Source organism: Peromyscus leucopus, chromosome 14 (genome assembly GCF_004664715.2).
Source record: "Peromyscus leucopus breed LL Stock chromosome 14, UCI_PerLeu_2.1, whole genome shotgun sequence".
NCBI lineage: Eukaryota > Metazoa > Chordata > Mammalia > Rodentia > Cricetidae > Peromyscus > Peromyscus leucopus.
Window position 1 is genome coordinate 58,964,461 of NC_051075.1, and position 20,801 is coordinate 58,985,261.

General features: G+C 40.0%; 1 protein-coding gene across 3 annotated transcripts in view; it reads right to left on the reverse strand.

Annotated features, from left to right (window-relative positions):
• Positions 1-7,256: 7,256 nt before the first annotated feature.
• Gtf2a1 (general transcription factor IIA subunit 1) overlaps positions 7,257-20,801 on the reverse strand; it is a 34,191-nt gene continuing 20,646 nt past the window's right edge. For all 3 annotated transcript variants that reach the window (XM_037210759.1, XM_028875940.2, XM_037210760.1), the window contains exons 6-9: positions 19,277-19,410; positions 18,645-18,965; positions 13,691-13,780; positions 7,257-11,848 (exon numbers count right to left, since the gene is read on the reverse strand). In XM_037210759.1, coding sequence (XP_037066654.1) covers positions 11,741-11,848; positions 13,691-13,780; positions 18,645-18,965; positions 19,277-19,410 — 653 coding nt within the window. In that variant the 3' untranslated portion in view covers positions 7,257-11,740. The remainder of the gene's footprint in view (positions 11,849-13,690; positions 13,781-18,644; positions 18,966-19,276; positions 19,411-20,801) is intronic.

Below are 20,801 nucleotides of genomic sequence, written 5' to 3' on the forward strand. Positions count from 1 at the left end.
TGTCTGTATGTTTTGTGTACCACTTGCATAACTAGTGCCCAAGGAGGCCAGAAGAGGGCATCAGATTCCCTGGAACTGTAGTTACAGACAGCTGAGACGCACCATGTGTGCGCCAGAAGATTGAACTCTGGTCCTCTGGAAGAGCAGCCCAAGGCTCCTGACTACTGAGCTGTCTCTCCAGTCCATGTTCAAACATTTCTATTGTGCCAGAATTATGATAGTGTAGTTGGGATGTGCTTGTAAGTGCTCACCGTCAAGTAAACAAATTATGAACACAAACAGTGGTATATTAGACATTCAATTCAAATCAAACAAATATTATGGAGCATCTGCTATGGACTGGGGGTCTTTGTAGTGAATAAAGCCAACCCAAATATCTGCTTTTGTGGGACTTGTATTTGGTACATAACCTGCTAGATGGTAATGGGGTAGTAGAAAAAATATAGAGTATGATAAGGACGTAAGGAAGCGGGTAGGTCAGGGCAGGCCTCACTAACCCTTGCTATTTGGGCCAGTGATTCATGGAGGGGAGAGACTTACTCAGCTACAGGGAGAAAGCATTCTAGACAGTAATGAACAAATGTCAACATTCTGGTTAGGAGTACGATCTGGGAATAGAAGGGCAGAGCAAGCTAGAATGAAGCCAGCATGGAGGAGATCTATAAGAGATAAAAACTAAGAGGCAATTGATAGCATCCTACAGGCCTTATTAAAGAGCCCTTGGCTGTAGAGAACTGGAGAGCCATTCAGAGGCTTTGGGCGGAAAGAGCGGCCTGAGTGAGTTGAGTGTTGTTGACAGAAACACCCTGGCTGAGCTGCTGAGAATGCACTGGTTGAAAAAAAAAAGAATGTTCTGGAAAGAGCAGAGTCATGGGCTGCACACTTCTGCCACAGCTGTCTACCTCAGCTGTTATGGCACAAGACAAGCTGCACACAGTAAGAAAATGAGCAACTGGCTGGCTTCCCTTGGAACAATGTAAGAGTGCTAGCTTTGAATGTCATGGTTCCTATGCTTCAAAATGGTCTTTTTATTTTCCCAACCATTTAAAAATATGAAGCTATGAGGCTGGGGAGATGGCTCAGTTGGAAGTACCTGCTGCCTATGCACTACAATCTGAGTTCAGATTCCTAAGACCCATGCAAAAAGCCAGGGGTGGTACCCTGCTCCTACAACCTTAGTACTGGGTGAGGGGTGACAGGGGACAGGGTGAGGGGAGTGATGACAGATCCCCGAAGCTCATTGGCCAGCCAGCCTAGTCTAATTAATAAGCTTCAGATTTTAAAACGCTGTCTCAAAAATGAGAGAGAGAGAGAAGAGAGAGAGAGAGAGAGAGAGAGAGAGAGAGAAACAGAAAGAGAGAGAAACAGAAAGAGAGAGAGAGAGACAAAGAGAGAGAGAACAAATTGGAGAGCAAGTGATTAAGGAGACACCTAGCATCCTGATGTTGACCTCAGGCCACACACAGCCATACCCAAGTACACATGCAGTCATATACACACATACACACACACACACACACACACAAAAAAAAAAAAAAAAAAAAAAAAAAAAAAAAAAACAAAAAACTATTCTTAGCTCCTAGGAAATAGAAAAGTTGGCAGTGACCCAGCTTAGTCCCTGGGGAAAGGTAGTTTGTCAACCCTGGAACAGATTGTGGGGAGAGACAAGAGGAGAAAACCAGACCATCAATAGTTGAAGGAGGAGCAGTGATGACAAGCTAGACCAGGGCAACAGTGGTGCATGGGTAAGTACTTAGTGTCTAAATTTGGCAGGTGAAGCCACAGCGATTTGATGGTGGTTTGAAATCTAAGTTTTTTTAAGCATTTAGAATTTTATTTTTAGCTGTGAAGTGTGCTTGTATGTGTCTGTTTCTGTGTTTTGGTATGTATGCACATGAACACAGGTGCCCATAGGGGTCACAGAGGGTGCCAGATCCACTGGAACTGGAGTTACAGGCAGTTAGCAGCTGCCCAATGTAGATGCTAGGAACCAAACCTGGGTCCTCTGAAAGAGCAGTAAGCACTCTTAACTGCTGAGCCATCTCTCCAGCCCCAATGTGTTTTGAGAGGAGAATCAAGAAGACATCTTGGGTCTTAGCATATTAAAGGCTATATTATAGTCCCTGAAACTGTTAAATGCAGCTCCCACTTAAAAGGGAATAATGGTTTATTCTTGAGCCCAATATGAGTGACCATGTCCCAGGGATATGGATTTAGGTAGTCCCAAATAACATGAAGGTTTGTAGTTACAGAACAAAAGAAATCCATAAACAAGGCACTTTTCAGATACATCAGTGAGAATGTAGGGCAACCAGGGTGGGTAATAGCAAAGAGAGGAAATCTTGGGTACATGTTTCAGACGCCATTGATATTCTTAGCTTTTGGTTAGTGGAAGCTAGCGATCTGCTAATATATATCCCAAAAGGTTTGATCTGCTAGTTACAAGGATGCCAGTTCAGTTAGACACAGAGGTGGCAATAATTGGCTATTACAGGACTAAAGACAGAATTGTAGGCAACAGGGCCAGAGAGATGCTCACTGGGTAAAGGCACTAGCTGTAAGTGTGAAGACCCGAGTTCTGTCTGGGACGTGACAAAAGGCTGGAACTAACATCTGCAAATTGTCATCTGCTCATGGGATGCTGTGTGTACACACACACACACACAACACACACACACACACACACACACACACACGGGCGCGCGAATTGGTTCTGGAGAGATGGCACTTGCTTCTCTTGCAGAGACCTAGGTTTGGTTCTCAGCACCCACATGATAGCTCATAACCTTCTGTAACTCCAGTTCCAGGGGACTCAGCATCCTTTACAGGCACTGAGCACACATGGTGCACAGACATTCATGTAGACAAAACACCCATACACATAAAAAGTAAAAAAGAACATAAACTTTAAAATGGTTTAAATTACCATCTTAATTTTAAACGTGCTATCCATTATTAAGTACATTCATAGGGTTACAAAACCACCTCCAGGATTTTGTCATTTTGCAAAGCTGAAACTATATACCCCTTAAGCATTTCTTCAATCCCCGGGTCTTGGTATTGGCCATTCTGCTATTTCTAAGAACTTCACTACTGTAGATGACTCATTCACGCGGATTCATACACTACCCCTCTCTTGGGGATTGCCTTAACCATTTCTAGAAAACTTAAGAAAATATTAGACAATAAAATAGGATTCAAATTCACATCTCTGAGCTGTAGTTATAAAAATACAACACATTAAAAAAAAAAAAAATGTGACGCTTAATAATCACAGAGCACATCTTGATCGAGCAGCTGTCTACAATAGAAAACCAAACTAACAGAAACTTAAAAAAAAAAAAAAAAAAAAACTTTTTTAAGTCCTCGGCACTCTCACAACAGGGAACTAGAAGCTGCATTGCTGAGAAACACCAACCCCATTCGAGCCCGAGGTGGCTAAAAAGCAGAACAGGGGCTGGAGAGGGCTCAGTTGGCATCATGTCTGTCTAGCATGAACCAGGCTCTGAGTTTGAGCCCCAGCACCACATAAACCAGAAGTGGTGATACACATCTGTAATCCCAGCGCTTGAGAGGTAGAGGCAGGAGGATCAGCAGTTCAGGGTCATCCTTGGCTACACAGTGAGTTTGGGGCTAGTTGAATCCTTGTCTCAAAAAAAAAAAAAAAAAAAAAAAAAAAAAAAAAGAAAGAAAGAAAAAGAAAAAAAGGTTGAATTAAAAATAAAGGTAAGCTGAAAGCTTGGCCGCTGTGTCTGTTTTCCTTGGGTCAGATCCCTGCCTCTCTGAATTGCCATGATAATCACCAAGGACTGTCTGTCAACTGGACCTATCCCTACCCCAGTCAAAGCTGACGGCACAGAGGTAGGTCTGTCCTAAATCTGCAGACACCTCAGATTCCAGGAACAGAAATCCTGCAAGACTGGACACAGTATCTGTGATAAAGAGGCTCTAGCCTGGAGCAGGGCATCACCTCACTGGAACCAGATTGATCCCCTCTGAGCTCCAAATCATCTGGTAGAAGTGCCGAGACAATCAGTTAGACCACAGCTCGACCAGACTGCCTGATCATGCCCAACTGCTGCCCTTTGCCTCAGTTGTTTCTCTATTGAAATAGAAGGTTCAGGTCAGTGCCATGATGAAGGGCTTAGTAATCACTGGATCCTTGCATCCATCTTCCCAATGTGGCCATGCACTGCTTTTGATCATTGCTTGTCTTTAACTGGCGTACTGGAACAGGTGGCTGGGCCTAGACTGTTGAGGCTGGGGTTTTGCCCTAAAAGCTCCATTATACTCTGACAACTAAACCAGTTGGAACACATAATTATTTCTTAGGAAGAGAGGAATTTTTCATAGGCATGATTTAGGACTGCTGGAGCTTCATAATAACAAAAAGTACACTGACGTTAATCAGCATTTTAATCATTTATACAGGCCCCCAATAATCTATCCTCTCCTTGCTTGCTCCCAGGAGAGACCACACCCCTCACCCCAGCACACCTCTGCTGCTAAACATGCCAAGTGAAGCGGTGCGATTTCACAGCTTTGGCAGCAGGAGCTACTGAGCTCAGATATTTATCTTTGAAGACTGGAGTGTTTATCTTAGTTTGTTAGGGCTGTTTCAACACAAGATACAAGATCTGGAAAACTTACAAACATTCCTTTCTCATCATTCTAGAGACTGGGAAGCCCATGGTCAAGACCCTGGTACACCTGGCATCCTCCAAGAGACCATTCTTTGCTGCAACCTCACACTCACACGTGAGGTTTGCTCCCTAACTCTCTGAGGTGTCATATAACGACAGTGATCAACTATCTTCATTAAGTGGAGAGATCTCATGACCAATTCACTTCTCAGAGGCCCAACTTCAAATATGATCGCTTTCATGGTTAGGATTTCAATATAGGAATCTCACAGAGACACAAGACTTTCAGATTCAAATCATAGTAATAACCTAAAAATACTTTAGAAGTCAAGACCACTTAGTTGCACTGGGAAACTTAAACATGGGTTGATTGTAGACAAATCTCCTTTGGGCAAACAAAAATAACTACACCCCCCCCCCCCGTATCAAAACAAAACCAATCTTTTAATTCATTTTACTATTGTGTGAGGTGTAAACACTTTAACTACACATTTTGCTGACTCTCACATGAGCACCAGTGGACTTTGCCCTCATGCTTCCAGATCGAATGACTTAGGAGTTGTTGGGGTTGAAGCCTGGGCTCTGGTAGCCATAAGCTAGGTTCAGCCACCTGTCCTCAAGAGGCCAAGTAAAGAGACCAATATTAGCCAAAGATTTATCCAGTGTGGCCACATTGGGAAGAGCAACAAATCAAGAGGTCCAGTGACACCCTCCCAAGCCCGTCCTGACTTGGTTTTGGTTTAGACAGAGCTAGAGGCTTGTGCTAAGGGTCTGGGGTGTGGTCTACTCATCAACTGGCTCACTGTTTTAGCTGTCTCCTGAAAGGTGGTATGACAGGTTGTTAAAACTTGAAATCTCTTTCCAGGAGACAAGCTCCCCTCTCTCCCACCAGCTGGCAACAGGATTCTGCCTTTCCCTTTTCCCAGCATGAGACTCAAGGATATTCTAATTCCTTTGGGGACTACTGTTTCAAGTCTGGTAGCCAAAAACAGAGGCACAAGTGTCTCTCTTTAGAATATCTCCCCTCTTGCCAAGATGATTAAAAAATAACAATAACGTACTCACCTCATATAGAGATCAGGCAGACAGGAGGGATTCTGCCCCAAGTCCAGCTTGCATTGTTATCGCTATCCCCAAATAACCTCCCACCTCCTACATGCTCTCACCCCCACACTATGACCTAGGGGCAGGATGATGTGCCCCTGAGGAAGGGACCATGGTGACTGCAATCAAGGGAGAGTATCCTGACCCTTCCCACCCCGACAGGTAAATAGCAAGTCTCATTCCCACTGCCTTTGAACCCCGTTGGTGGGTACTGTTGTACTTATTGTTATTATGGTCGCCACCCAATGTCTTCCCTAAGTCATCATGGCAGTTGAGGTTCTTGGTGACAGACATGTGAAGCAAACAGTTACACTAGACACTGGGTGATGTGTTTATTGAAAGACATGGAGACAATGGAGACTGCAGCAAAGACCCAGCAGCCGCAGGCCACAGCCTCTTCCTAACAGGTCTCGCTGTGGTGGAAAGCATTTGTTCCTGAAACTGAGCCAAAGGGCTACCCCATCTTTACTAAGGCGGCCTGCCCTGCCCCCACTGCACCGCAGCTATGGTCTCTTTACTATTCCTTCACAATTTCACACACACTGAATGTACTTTGATTGCATTCTCTTCCCGTTATTCTCTTATCCCTCTTAACTGCCACCCCCCCCCCACACACACACACATCTTGTCAAGTCTCTCATGGCTTAAAAAAACGAAAGAAAGAAAGAAAGAAATCCTGGCATCAGATACAGACTACGTAACTTGGTTAGAGGGACTCAGCCCATCAAAACACAGGCTTGTTTTTGGTTGCCCCCAAGAACTAGCTGTGGTATCGTCAGCATGGAAGTTCCGTGGACTAGATGAAGTCGGGGGGCTCTTTGCCAGTCACACTCGTGGATTAGTGCTTGGCGCCTCTGTGCTCTCCTCACATCACTGCACATGACCCCATGCATACAGGAATTTTAGTTTTAAAATAGTGCAATTCCCAGGCTGGCGAGATGGCTCAACGACTACCAGCACTGACTGCTCTTGCTGCGGACCTGGGTTGGATTTCCAACACCCACATGGTAGCTCCCAACTATTCGCAACTCCAGTTCCAGGGGATCCAATGCCCTCTTCTGATCTCTGAGGGCACTGCATGCATGCTCATGTGCATGTATATACATGCAGGGGGAAAAAAAACAATCATACACCGAAAATGAAAAATAGTATAGTTCTATCAATTTCAATTTTGAAAAAGCAATCTATTTCAGACATGTAATTCAGGGCATGAAGTCTTCCCACTCTCTGATGCCCATCCTCTCCTCTCCTCTCCCTCCTCTGCCTTGTTCGGCTCTTGTTAGCTGCACAGGTCCACCAACTCTCCCTTCTGGGCTTCTTTGTGAACATTTTGGTCTCTCAATCACAGTTTGTTATTATGATGACTTACTTTTTTTAAAAAGTCATTTTAAATTATCCAAATTATTTCATACTCAAAACCTTGCCATTGTTATTTTTCAGATAGGAACTCAGGTTACAAGGATTAAATCATAATGTAGGAGCTTGAATTAAATTGCAAAATACAAGAAATGCTGGCAATAAATAAAATATCTTTATTATGATTATTTAATAGTTAAAATCTGCATGTTTCCTTAGATAAAGTAGTTTATAACAGGATAAAAAATTACAAAAAGGCAAGCTCTTAATGATTCATTTGAATTAACTATAAAATCAAAATACTGCTAGTAATTTAATCTTCTAAAGTAACACAAAATATATTCAATATGTAATACAAACCTCAATAATCCAAATCTCCTAGTAAGCAATTATTTACAAACTCTGAACTGAGAGAAAACAGTTTAGCCAAAGAAATGAAATGATGTTCTTAGTAACTTCATTCTATGTAATCTAAGCTTTTGAGAAGAAATACTCATTCAATACAACGTTAAGTATATTAACCTTAATTTACATTTAGTTGGTTTGAATTTACCCATCCTAAATGCCTCTGTGCCTGGGAAATACAAGTTTTAAACGCACTTAAGATTTCTAAGACAGTTTAACAATTCAGTCTGGCATCCCAAACCCACTACCTTAAAGGTACAGAATTTAACTAAGGGTACAGAATTTAACAACATCCCTACTTTTATTGAACTTTTCCTGTCTAAACTGTATGGTTTCATTCAGTTGTCCATATGCCAATGTCACAGACTAGTAAGCAAAGCAAGCAACATTACTTTTTTTAAATAACATCTTTAATTAAAGTTTTTGCAAGGTAAAATATTAAACTTAAAATAGGTCTTAGTACATCAAAATACTAAGCTCTTTAATTGTATTCCAAGATGGTCTTTAAAACCTAACACCCCATATATCACAGAAGAGCAACCTTGATCTGCAAGTGTACAGAATGAATTTTACAAACATAATAAATATATTTACGCCCTTACACATAACAGTATGTACAACAGCAGTCGACAATAGTAGCTCCGAAAAGCTAGGGATTAGCCCCTCCCCAACCCGATGCATACCGGACTGATTTAAGGAAGCTTGACTGAATGAGGAGTTATTTATTCAATGTTGTTTTGTTTTCCCCTCAAAAGGGAGGAAGCTTTTGTTCCTCAAAATAAGCAAAAAGGTTAAATTTGATGTGTTCTTCCTTAAATCATGCATGCATGAAAGATGAAAGAGAAAGACAAAAGGCAGGCTTCCAGGTGGAAGAATATAAACCAGAACAATTTCCATACGGCTAACAGATTAAAAATCCAAACCTAAGGAGAAACACATGAGAAAACACACAAAACAACCATTTTTAAACCAAAATATCGGTGTCTGCTGTAGCTGATTCAGACAGGTAGGCAGGAAACATGAAACGAAAATGTACAAAGATCAATAAAATAGCACATTGCACAAAAGCTCCCAAGTTCAAGATGAAGTAATCAGAAAATATAAGAACTTTCTCAAGTGGAAGAAAATGCTGTTATAAAGGGCAAGTTGCTAAGAGGAGATATGTTTGTTTTCTTATACAAGGAATACTTACCCTCTAATATGGTGACATTATTGCTATAAGATAATAAAAAACAAAATATTCTCAGAGGGAGACAACTCTGCATTCGTCCATACAAGCCACCAAAACAAAATTCCTTGATTTTCAATACAACAAAAGAAAGCCTTTCTATAAAAACTAGTGTATTTTACATTGTTTTCTAAAGCCAGAATCTAGTAAGCTTGTCAAGAACACATTTCAATCACTGCACACGCTGCATGAGTCATGATGCCAGCGTGACTTTTTAAAAAGGCAACAGTGTAGTATGATGTGTATTTAACAGAAATGTGAACATTTCAGATATAAAAGCCCAATATAAAGATCCCCTCCTGTCGTGTTTGACTCTAGAAACTGCACGTGACAAAGCTGTGTTACTCTAAGAAACCACAAGTGCTCCCAGGCATTCCAGTGGTCTGAGAATACAAAGGACCACCAGGCCCGAGTTCATATACTGAAAGGCACACATTTCTGCTTTAGTCAGTCATTCGCTGTCAACTGAACTTAGCACTATCGGTATCGTGGTATATAAGAGGTGCCATCACTACTGGTACAAATCTAAACAGATCACCTTCTGAAAACACTGCTTACGTCAGTATTTCCAAGTCTGAACTATTTCCACCTTTTGGATAAACAAGCTACTTTCATCTTAAGATTCTGCAAGTGGGAATCCCTTGTCTTTCCAAAGGAATGACATTTTAATAGACCCTAATGACATCATCTGGTAAATGTAATGGCAAAAGCATGATTAGGAATTCAAAGCAAGTGACATTTACATAGCAAAAGCTAGTATAATAAAAAATACAACATGTTACTTGATTTAAAAAGGAACACAATATACCAGCATAGAAGAGCACAGTCTGGTGAGCGGGGTTGTTTGAACCAGCTTCCAGAGTTTTCACAGAGAAAAGCACTCATCCAGGAGGCCATCATTAGTAGACAACAGACAGGTACAAATCCAAATGGTTACTTCCTGCTTCCAAACAGCCCTCTGCTGTTACTGTCGTGTTTAAAAGAACAGGCGTACAATGCTAACCTTCAGGAAGTTTGACTACGCAGAGGGCCCAGGACGTGTGCTGAATTATCATACAGTAAGCCAAGTTTCCGTAACATAACCAGTACTGATCAGCCCAAGAGTTTCACTGAAGCAACACTGCTGTACTGCCATAGGTAGTTCAGGTCACCGGCTTCACTGAGTAAACACAAACCTTCCAGAAACTACACCAGGGGACAACGTAACAACAGAGCTCATGGGACTGTGCTCCCTCCCTTCTCCAAGTGTTACAATTAAACAGAACTGCGTGTGCTTTGAGAATAGGAGAATAAACAAACTTCCCCCAAAAGGCTACATTAATAATAAAACAAGAAACTGTATTATCTAACTACTATTACCTTAAGACACCACCACTTCTACCAAATGCCACAACATAAATTGGCTCAGTGGGGTGGTAAGTGGGGAGGTGGAATCAATTGCATTAAGAAATTTAAAAATAAGTGCTTTAAGAAGCACTATATAACTCACAGTTTTTCTTTTGTAATATACTTTAGTTTATCTGTTACTTCTGGAACTACATAAAGTCAAATTAAAGGAAGACAAAAATGGAAGACAAAAAAAAAAAAAAACCAATAGGCAAGCAAACTTGAATGTAAATTTTGTTAGTCACTAGAACAGCGATGAAGGTGAGCGCGCATCCCTGCAGTTCCCAGGAAGCGGACTCACTGTAGCGCCACACTGTGTAGAGCCCCTTACAGGCAGGAACCAGAGCTACATCATCATACAGTCAATGTCTAGAGTTCTTCGTCTACAAGTCAAATCTCTATACTTTCTTTCCCATGTGCAAACTGGAGCCCAAGTCTAGATCATCAATGGCCTGGAAGGGCTACCCAATGAAAGAGAGGTAAATTTGTATTTAGTGGCCCACCTCCCTCTACCCCCTCCACCCCCCAAACTTTCCCCTCAAATTACAAAGTTTTTAAAAAATTTGTTCAATTAAAATAATAATTTCTAAAATTCTTTACTAGTAAACACAAGAAACTTTTATAATTACTAAATTGTTTAATAAAATCCAGTCCTCACCACCTGCTCTTATGCCTCTCCGATCAATGTACAGAATGCCATCTCAGGGTTACATAAAGACCTAAATGCACAGCTAAGCACACACTGTAGCCCAACAAGAAAAACCTTCACACAGCAAGAGTACTGTACAATTTCAGCTCGGTGGTACCTTTGTGAATAAAAACATATTCCTGAGGAGCCAATTTGGGGTTTCTTGAAGTATGGGACTGAGTGCAGTTTCTCTATATGGAAATTAAGCTGTCATTTTAATTCTACTCAACACAGGTAAGACCCAAGTCTTTAAGTTACATTTAACAAGTCTGAAACCTAATTAAAACAAGCATCCATTCTTGGGTCAACTTTGTCTCCAAACTGTGACCACTGATCCTTTCTTTAAATCTAAAGTAGATGTTTCATACAGCAGGGAAGCAAGAGGTATGTATTACTGAGGGAGAATAACAAGTAAAAATGTTTAAGATCTATTATGAGTTTTAAATTTTCTTATACAAGTGAATTAAAATTCAACACCATAATTCTTGCCCTTCTGTAAAAAGCTCACACGCAATTTGTACCAAATATAACCACATACAATAAGCAGTTTCAGTTCAATCTATCAAAAGGGAAATTTCTTCAGGTCATTCCAACAAGTATCTTCTGACAGCCCAACTTGGAGAAAGGAATATAGACAAAGCTTTACATGCTAATTACCAATGGCAGGTTCCTGTATTTAAAATGGACAGTTACAGTTTCCTACACAAACCCCTCCCCCCGCCCAACAACCCCAGGTGCTACAGTTCCATGGCTTGCCAGTTAGTAGTGTCTATGTTGTCAAGTCTAGCTTTGTTCCAGTAGCTTTGCTTCTACTGAGCTTTTCTGACATGCAGAAGTGAAGTTTTGGTTGATATATGTTCCAAGTTTCAAACCGTCCATTTTAACTTTTTAAGTTTCTTTTGTCTTACATAAGAGGAAAGAAGCAACTCTTCACCACTCTGCATCTCCAATTGCTTTGGAAAATATATAATCTCTTCCATTAAGATTCATAATGCCATCCTTGAGATGAAACTTCCATTTATTTTTACTTCTGTGTATCTAAACAAAAATTGAGAATGCAAAAGATATAATAGGAAAACACAACAACAAATCCCCATTCATAATACATCATGAAATATTCTTTAAGCAAGTTCTCATCTGGTAACTTGCTCTCATGAAATTATGTATTGGGTATTTGGCTGCAAGTAGGTCTCTTAGGACTTCCTGCTGTTTTAACCTCATATTCTTTTTCTACAGGTAACCAAAAAATTCCATTTGCTGTACTGTTTGTAGTTGAGGGTAAGTCACAATACACAAAATTATCAATAATGTATCAGACTTTAGGTTACTGGTATGCAACTGGTCTGGTTTTACCTTTTACTAAGTAAGAACCATTACATTGGCATTATCCCTATAGATCTGTTTGATATAAGCACTACTTATCATATTCGTTGTAACAACAAAAATTTAAGAATTCTTTAATCTAAAAGGAAATTTCTTGCAGGACACAAATAATGCACGTTCATTATCACAACTCTAGTCCCCAAGTACTCAGGACTCCCTGCTTCTCAATAAACATTTCTTTAAGGAAAGAAACACAGTTACAAAGAAAAAAATCAAAGTAATATATGAAAATATTATAAATTTCATGACTGACAAAGAGATTATCATTTAGTGACTTAATTATCGCCCCCCCAAAAAAACCCACTAATACAATGGTTCTCAACCTGTGGGTCGCAGCCCCCTTGGGGTCAAATGATCCTTTCGTAGGAGTTCCCTAAGACCATTAGAAAACACAATATTTAAGCAATCTCTTAAAGCTCATCTGTTTATTAGTTACTGCTTATTTCCTGGTCCTCTTAGTAATAAAATATATAATTAGATCTTTTCAGACTCAAGGGAGCTGAAGTTTATGAAGACAAAAATTCTCTTAAGAGTTTGTGTCATTGAAAGGAAAAGGGGATGTTTACAAGCTGAGGTGGAATGAATACAAAAACAATCATCTCAGGGCTGAAGAGATGGCTCAGCAGTTAAGAGCATTGGTTTCTCTTCCAGAGGACCCGAGTTCAATTCCCAGCACCAACATGGCAGCTCACAACTGTCTGTAACTCCAGTTCCAAGGGATCTGACACCCTCACACAGACATATATGCACATGAACTAAAAAAATAAATTTTTACAAAAAGAAAGAAAAATAATCATCTCTTCCCATTCTACTCATTACTTACTTTTCAAAGGTAATGCTAAGGAATTAGTCTACCCAGACAATCTATGAAACAAACACAATGCTTTCTTTCACACTGTCTATAAAAAGTAAATAAAGAAGGCAAACTATGCGGGAGCCCATTTTCAGGTTTCCTAGTAGCTTTACCCAACAGGTCTGCATAGAGAGGATGACTGGACCACGGGCCTGAGTGCAGGTCACTGTAACTAGCAAGGGGGGGTGTCTTTTGCTCCACCCCTTGGCATTGTTATAATAGACCTTTGGAATTAAGTTCTGGGCCGGTGGATAAGGATCCAGGCCCACCCGAGTCTATCCTGTGTTTTCTCTCTCTTTCTCTCCCCTCTATTTCTAACTAAGTCTCTTATCCCTCAATCCTCAAGAGTTCCTGGGTAAATAACGATGGGGGCTGGTGTCCCACTAAGTTGGACATGGTAGTGTGCACCTATAAACCCAGGCTGAGGCAGGAGTACAGTTGAAAATGAAGCCACCCTGAGCTAGCTAGGTATACAGAGTTCCAGGCCATCCTTAGTTGTTAAATACAACCTGGTCTCAGAAATACAACATAAAATTAAGTATGGGCAGTCATCATCTGCCTACATCTTTCAGTAAGGCTGAGAAGATGGTTTAGAGGAGAAACTACAGCAAAAACCATGTCCATAAGTAAAATGAAGTCCTCACCTTATCATATTGGCATACAACAACGTTTTCCGTGTCAAAGAGTTCCTGCCCTTCCTCGTCACTTACATCATCCTCACTGTTGAGGGGCTCCTGCAAATAAAAAAAGAATTTATACCTAGATCTCAATGTATTGCTATAGAGTCTCCAACTAACATTTAGTGAAAAGAAGTACAGTGACCTTGACGCTCTCTGAGAACTAAGTATCAGTTATGTCTACACACACTGTAGATGCAGTGCTGTCAATACTGAAGGTGTGCCAATGTTATTTCAGCAAGAAATTAAGTACAAGTTAAGCTATAGAACACAAAAGAATCAAAGGGGTTAAAATTTATTTCCTTTGGGGCTAGAGAGATGGCTCCTTTGTGTGTTCATGTAGAAGACCTGGGTTCAATTCCTAGCACCCATATGGCAGCTCACAACCATTTCTAAATCTAATCCAGGGAACCAGATGCCCTCTTCTGGACTCCCTGGGTACCAGGCACTCACGTGGTAAACAGACATACATGCAGGCAAAACACCCATACACATAAAGTAATTTTTAAATTGTTCTTTATTCTTTAATAATTGCACAAAATAAGGAGACAGAGCCAGGCAGATCTCTGTGAGTTTGGGACCAGCTTGGTCTACAGAGCGAGATCCAGGACAGGCAAAAACTACACAGAGAAACCTTGTCTCGGGAAAAAAAAATAATAATAATAATTGCACAAAATAAATTCTCACCAATAAATATTTCAGATACCTAGAAATAAACCTGAGAAAATATAAAGGTTGTGTTGTGAGGTCATGGTATTATGCACCAGCAACTGTAAAACAAACAAAAAAACCAAAACAACAGTGACATTGGAGAAGAAAGCAATGAATACAATCGGTTTGTAGTATGGCCTTAGGACTACACTGAAGACCAAATCAGTACTGTTTGTCATTATAATGACATTATGGTGGAGCTATAATAAATAATTAAGATTTCAATTACTCTTAAATGCAGAGGATAAAATATCTCAGGGCCAAAATAAAGCCAAAGAAAGGGATGAACTTCATTTGTGTATAGGACAAAAGTTTTAACTCAGCTGTCTAATAAATGAAGGAGGAAAAAGACAAAACAGAGGTAGAAAGGAAAACTATCAAGAATGATAAAAGCCTATGTGTATTAGGTGTATGTCACTCAAACATAGGTGTGCATGGATATATACTCTTTAAATAAAAATATCTATGTTAAACGGCGAAAAATGGTAAAACTTTAACCCTTTTAGAATGTACATTTCAATTGCTCTACATTCCTAATGGACTCATCACTGCTATGCAGCCCCAGAGCACTTCCAGAACCTTACCCATAAGCAATCACTCTACAGTCCCTCCTGTCTCCTGGTAACCACCAATCTGCTCTGTGACTTCATGAATTTGCCTATCCTGGATATAAATTTGTGGGCGTTTGTGCTATGCTGTCGGGTTTTCAATGTGTACTTATGCAATAGCATGCATCAGTACTTCATGCTTCTTTACAGCTAACTGCTATTTTCTTGTATGGATATGACATATTTTATTTGCCATTCGCAAGTTACTAGCAGACATGCAGGATGCCTATTCTGTTTGGATAGACAGAGTGTTGCCATGAGCACTCATGCACACGTTTTTGTCTGAACACCTGTTTTCAATTCTTCCCTACACGCACTTGCAAGTGAATCTTGGCAGCACAGGACTAAATCTCTGCTTAACTCTGAGGAATTACAACTACACACTGTTTTCCGTAAAAGCTGTACCACTTCATGTTCACAACAGAAAAACAAGTCTTCCGATTTTTCCCAATCTTCACCAATGTATATATACTCTCTTTTACAATTATACCATCCTGGCTGGAGAGACGGCTCTAGCACTTAAGAATACCGGCTGCTTTTCCAGAGGACCTGAATTCAATTCCAGCACCCACATGGTAGCTCGCCACCATCAAGGCGTCTGACACTCTCTCTTCCTGTCTTTGGAGACATTGCATGTATGTGGTACACAGAAATATATGCAGGCAAAACACCCATACACATAATTTAAAAGAACAAAAAATTGTAGTCTTCCTGGGAAGTGTGACAAGCCCCTAATTGTGGCTTAGATTTGCATTTCCCTAATGACTGAAAATGCTTAGGAAAACCACATCTGTTATTAGTTTCTGATGGTCAAAGGTGCAAGCATATAGCACAACACAACAAGTGTCCCTGTTCAGTCTCACAGAGGTTAAAATTCATGGTATCCCAAGACATAATTTCATCTGAATCTTTGGGTCCTTTTCCAAGCTCATTCAGGTTGTTGGCAGAACTGAATTGCTTCAACTTTTAAGAATGAGACCTTACTTCAGTAGGTGGTCTCATGAGCTGTGGGACAGACAGTTCAATGGCAGAATAAAGCAATAAGCTTTAATAATACCCACAGATGCTGCTAACGGTGGCCCACGTCTTTAATCCCAACACTCGGAAAGCAGAGGCAGGCAGATCTGGGTGAGCTACAGACCAGCCTGGTCTATGTACTGAGTTCCAGGACAGCCAGAGCTATGTAGTGAGACTCTGCCTTTAAACAACAACAACAACAACCCCCAAATTTAGTCAGGCATAGACAGTGGTGCACAATTTTAATCCCAATACTTAGGAGGTACAGGGTTCCAGGCTGGCAAGGACTACATGAGACCCTGTCTCAAAAACAACAATAAACTAAAAACAAAACAAAAAAAAAAAAACAAATACAGAAGAGGTTCATATCATCTTTAGAACAAAAAAGTCCGAATTCTTCCATAAGGGTACTATTAACTTGAGAACTGGTGAGAAGATGGTGAGAAAAGAAGTTACAGGACTCATGCACACGGATTCAAAACTTCTGTCAACGTTGAGTCTGGAGTTACAGGGAGCACATACAACACACAGTGACTAAGCTGTGTCATTGCCAATTAAAATCAATCAATGAAATTCATAAATGACAGTCTGAATCAGATACTGTGACTATCTAATGGTTGCAGAAAAGCATTTAATAACAAAATACATTTCCTTATAGTTTTTTGTTTTTTAAAGCAAAGCACTTGGCTAATTACAAAGAGAATGAATTCCTTTAGCCCTAAAAGACATCCACAAAAAACAACAAATATACTTAATAGTAGACTATTAAAAGAAGGTCCATAGAAAATAAAAGAATCAACAAAGGCATTATAACAAAAGGCATCACCACGCTGGCTAAATGAGGACTATGAAAAGTTGTATACATATCTCTAACGCCAGCAAGCTGGAGGAAATGCAATGTAAATGTCCCTTAGAGAAGGATCAAAGCTGAGGAAAGGGCTGGGGCTAATTCTAAGTAAGAACTTCCACATCATCAGAATACAAATAACAAGTAGATACATGAAAAGAGACTGAAGCGCCTGAGTATTTGAAGAAGTTCAAACTAAACCAAACCAAGACACCATTTTTCTACCAGACTGGAAAACCTCAACAGTCTGCCAATAGCAGGAAGTGATGACATGGACATCTACAAATTACAGACAAGATGGCAGAGCAGATCAGTACAATAAGTTGGCAAGTCCATGTTCATGTACAATACTGCAGAGAAATACATATGTAAGTTCCCAGTAAAAAAACTAGAGGCCACCCAAAAGTTCAATGGTTCCAAAAAAGGATAATCAAATAATGGTACCGTCAATGGTAAAAATAATCACAGTTGTATGCAACAACCTGGCTGAACCTCAGGACTATTTTCTTTTAAAAAAAAAAAAAAAACGAACAGAAACTACGTTAAGAATATTGCACTTCCACTATTCGTGGACAAGCAAACCTCAAGCAATATTATCTTTGGAAACACGAACACAGATTGAAATACAAAGACAAGTTAAGGAGAGAGTCTGGCACAGATGCTCTGAGAGCAGAAGGAAGAGGTGGGACAGGGGAAGAACACCAGAACACTTAAGTAATGAAAAAATTTCACCTCAATGGTAGAGGCTAGGACAGTCATATTTTAAAATATTTTATTCACTCTGCTTCCTCAAATATTTAATAAACTATCTTGAGCTAAATTATTTAGGAAAAATAAAATGTTTCAGCCCAAACAATGACCCAAACCTATAATCTCAATACTTGGGATTGCCACAAACTCAAGGCCCATCTGGGCCAGATAATGAGTTACAGACCTGTAGCCTAGGCTACCATGTGAAACTGTCTCCAAAACACCAAAATAATAATAAATAAATACAGGTAAGTTAAATGAAATAATTTTGTATTAAGATTGTAAAAAAGGAAGATTCCATTTTATGCCAAAGCAACAATCATGAAAATTGTGGTGGGCCAAATAATCACCTTGGACATAGTAACTATGCTGGAGGAATGGAGAAATTGGGGACATTACTGAGGACCTGGTATGAATAGATCAGAAGATGGCTTTGGCTTGGGCTGTCACATTCAGTTTTTCTCCAGTTTCTTCTCCCCCAAAAGTGCCATGCCTTTTTAATCACTAAAACAGGAGATAAATTACACCCATCTGTTCTACCAATAGCTTATGCTTAAGCCATGTTACCAATAACTAAGTGCAAGAATTTGATTTGCATTATCCCTATTAATATAATATCCATTTGGTATACATACCTTTAAAAACAGCCTGTGGTGGCTACTGTTACTATCAACTTAACAGGATCTATAATCGCCTAGGAGACAAACCCCCAGGCATACCTATGAGAAATAATCTAGCTCCTGAGAATTCCTATGATGGACTGTGATGATGTGGTTTTTGAGGTAGGAAGACCCACACTCAAAGTGGGTGAAACCACTTCCTGGGGTTGGGTTGTGGACAGTATAGAGAAAGTTAGTTGAGGCCAAGCATCTATCTCTCTCTGCCTCTGAAGAGATAGCATATCATTAGTCTGTTGAGCACTAAATCCAACAGTAAATGATGAGTGGCTTGTCTGTTCAAGTCTCTTTTCTTTTGACTAGAAACTTACTTCTTCCACCTGCCCATCTTCAGCTCCATCTTTCTCTTTATCTTCTTCCTCCTCATCATCATAGTCTTCTTCCTCATCTTCATCTTCCTCAGATGATGTATCTCCCGTTCCATCAACTTGCAGCACCAATGGAGCTTGCTGCTGAGCAGGCTGGGCCTGTGGCTGCTGCTGGCCAGCTGCAGGTATCTGTGCTTGTGCTGGTGTGGGTGCTGCCACTGTAGTAGGGATGACCTGAGTCTTATTTCCTGCAAATAAGATTTGCTGTGGCTGGATGATGACACCGGTCTGTGGTGAAATCCCTCCAGGAAGTGGGGCTAGGACCTAGGGCAAACAAAACCACCTATCAGCAACTGGTAAGAGGGATCAAGAAACCAGAACCAAACTAATAATAATTCAGTTTTAAACTTGAGAAATGTGAATTAGACTTGGAGGCCTAATGATGATGATGATTGTAGTAACATTAATAACAACAGTTCAGCATAACACTGTTTTGACTACTGTGCACATATAAACTTGCAGGGGGTGGGGGGGAGTGGAGAACCACACAATAAATTCATACAACTATAGCAGCAAAAGCAGCAGCAGCAGCAGCAGCAGCAGATGGATCCCAGAGGATGGTAACATTGCTTTACCTGCTGGATAACAGGAGCTTGTACTCCACCAGGCTGCATCTGTGGTATAACTTGTTGTTGTAGAACAACTGATTGCTGAGGCTGAAAGATATACTGGGCACCATTGGCTGCTCGGACCACCTGAAGAAGCTGGCCTAAGGCAAAAAAATAAAATAAAAATTTTTTAAAAATTACGTATGTATAATTTTATTTATACACACACACACACACGCACACGCACACACACACATACATACAAGTGGCCATTGCAGCAGAAATCAATACACAAAGAAATGACTTTTTATTGCTTTCAAGCCAAAGAACCTAGAAATTACCAAGTTAGAAGATTAACCATTTTACCAAGGGTTATCAACTATACATAATAAACTATAATCATTACTATTCCCACCTTCCTTCTATATCCCAATGTTTTACCATACTTTTATCTTCATTACCCCCCCCCATTGGTGTTTACCTGCATACGACTGTGTGAAGGTATGGGATTCCCTAGAACTAGTGTTACAGATAGCTGCAAGCTGCCATGTGGGTGCTGGGAATTGAACCTGAGTCCTCTGGAAGATCAGCCAGTGTTCCTAACCACTGAGCCATCTCTCCAGCCCACTTCATTCACTTTTTAACCAAAAAAGCTTTAACAACATATTATAAGACTTGATTAGTAAGAAAGTAGGCACAACACCGTATAAATAAATTAATCTTAAGAGAGAGAGAGAAAGAGAGAGAGAGAGAGAGAGAGACTAGAGAGATAGCTCAGCAGTTTTGAGCACTAGCTACTCATCCTGAAAACTGGGGTTCCATTCCCAGCACCCACATGGTAGCTCAGAGCCAGTTCTAACTCTAGTTCTAGGGGATCTTTAGGACTCCCAAGGAACTGCAAGCAAGTGATACACAAACAAGCAAGTTCATACATGTAAAATTTAAAAATGACATAAAAAAGACTAAAGATAGCCTTAACCACTTCTGCTCACATGGTAGCAGTGAAGAAAGCATAGTAAACAGTATCAGACATTTCAGTGGCGACACAAAGGTAGAACATCTCATTTCTATCTTCAAAGCACCAGGCTTTGCTTCAAATTTTCAACAAGCAACAAAAATTTGCTAAGCCAATTAGAACTGCTGTAATTATGACTAAATAACGTAATATACAGAATAGTCTCATGTTTCTTAAGAGTGAACAAAAGCACGCACCAAGACAAAGCCCTAATTGGTTCCTCACAAATTTAGAAATTAACAAAGAAAATAAATAAAATAAAGATGATAGACATCAGTCCATGTAACAGTCTGTCTTCCAAAAGATAAGATGAAAAATATGCATTCGACATTAATGAAGAAACACTATGTCTAAAAGTACACAATGAATCGACTCTTCAGATCCTGTGAAATTTAATTTGGTCATCACGTTAATTCAAATATTTCATTTAACTCATTTGGCAAAACAGATGCCTAGTTAAAAAAAAAAAAAAACTATTTCTATATAATCCCACTTCTTTGGCAGGGTTCTCATTCACAGAATAAGATTCATCATTCC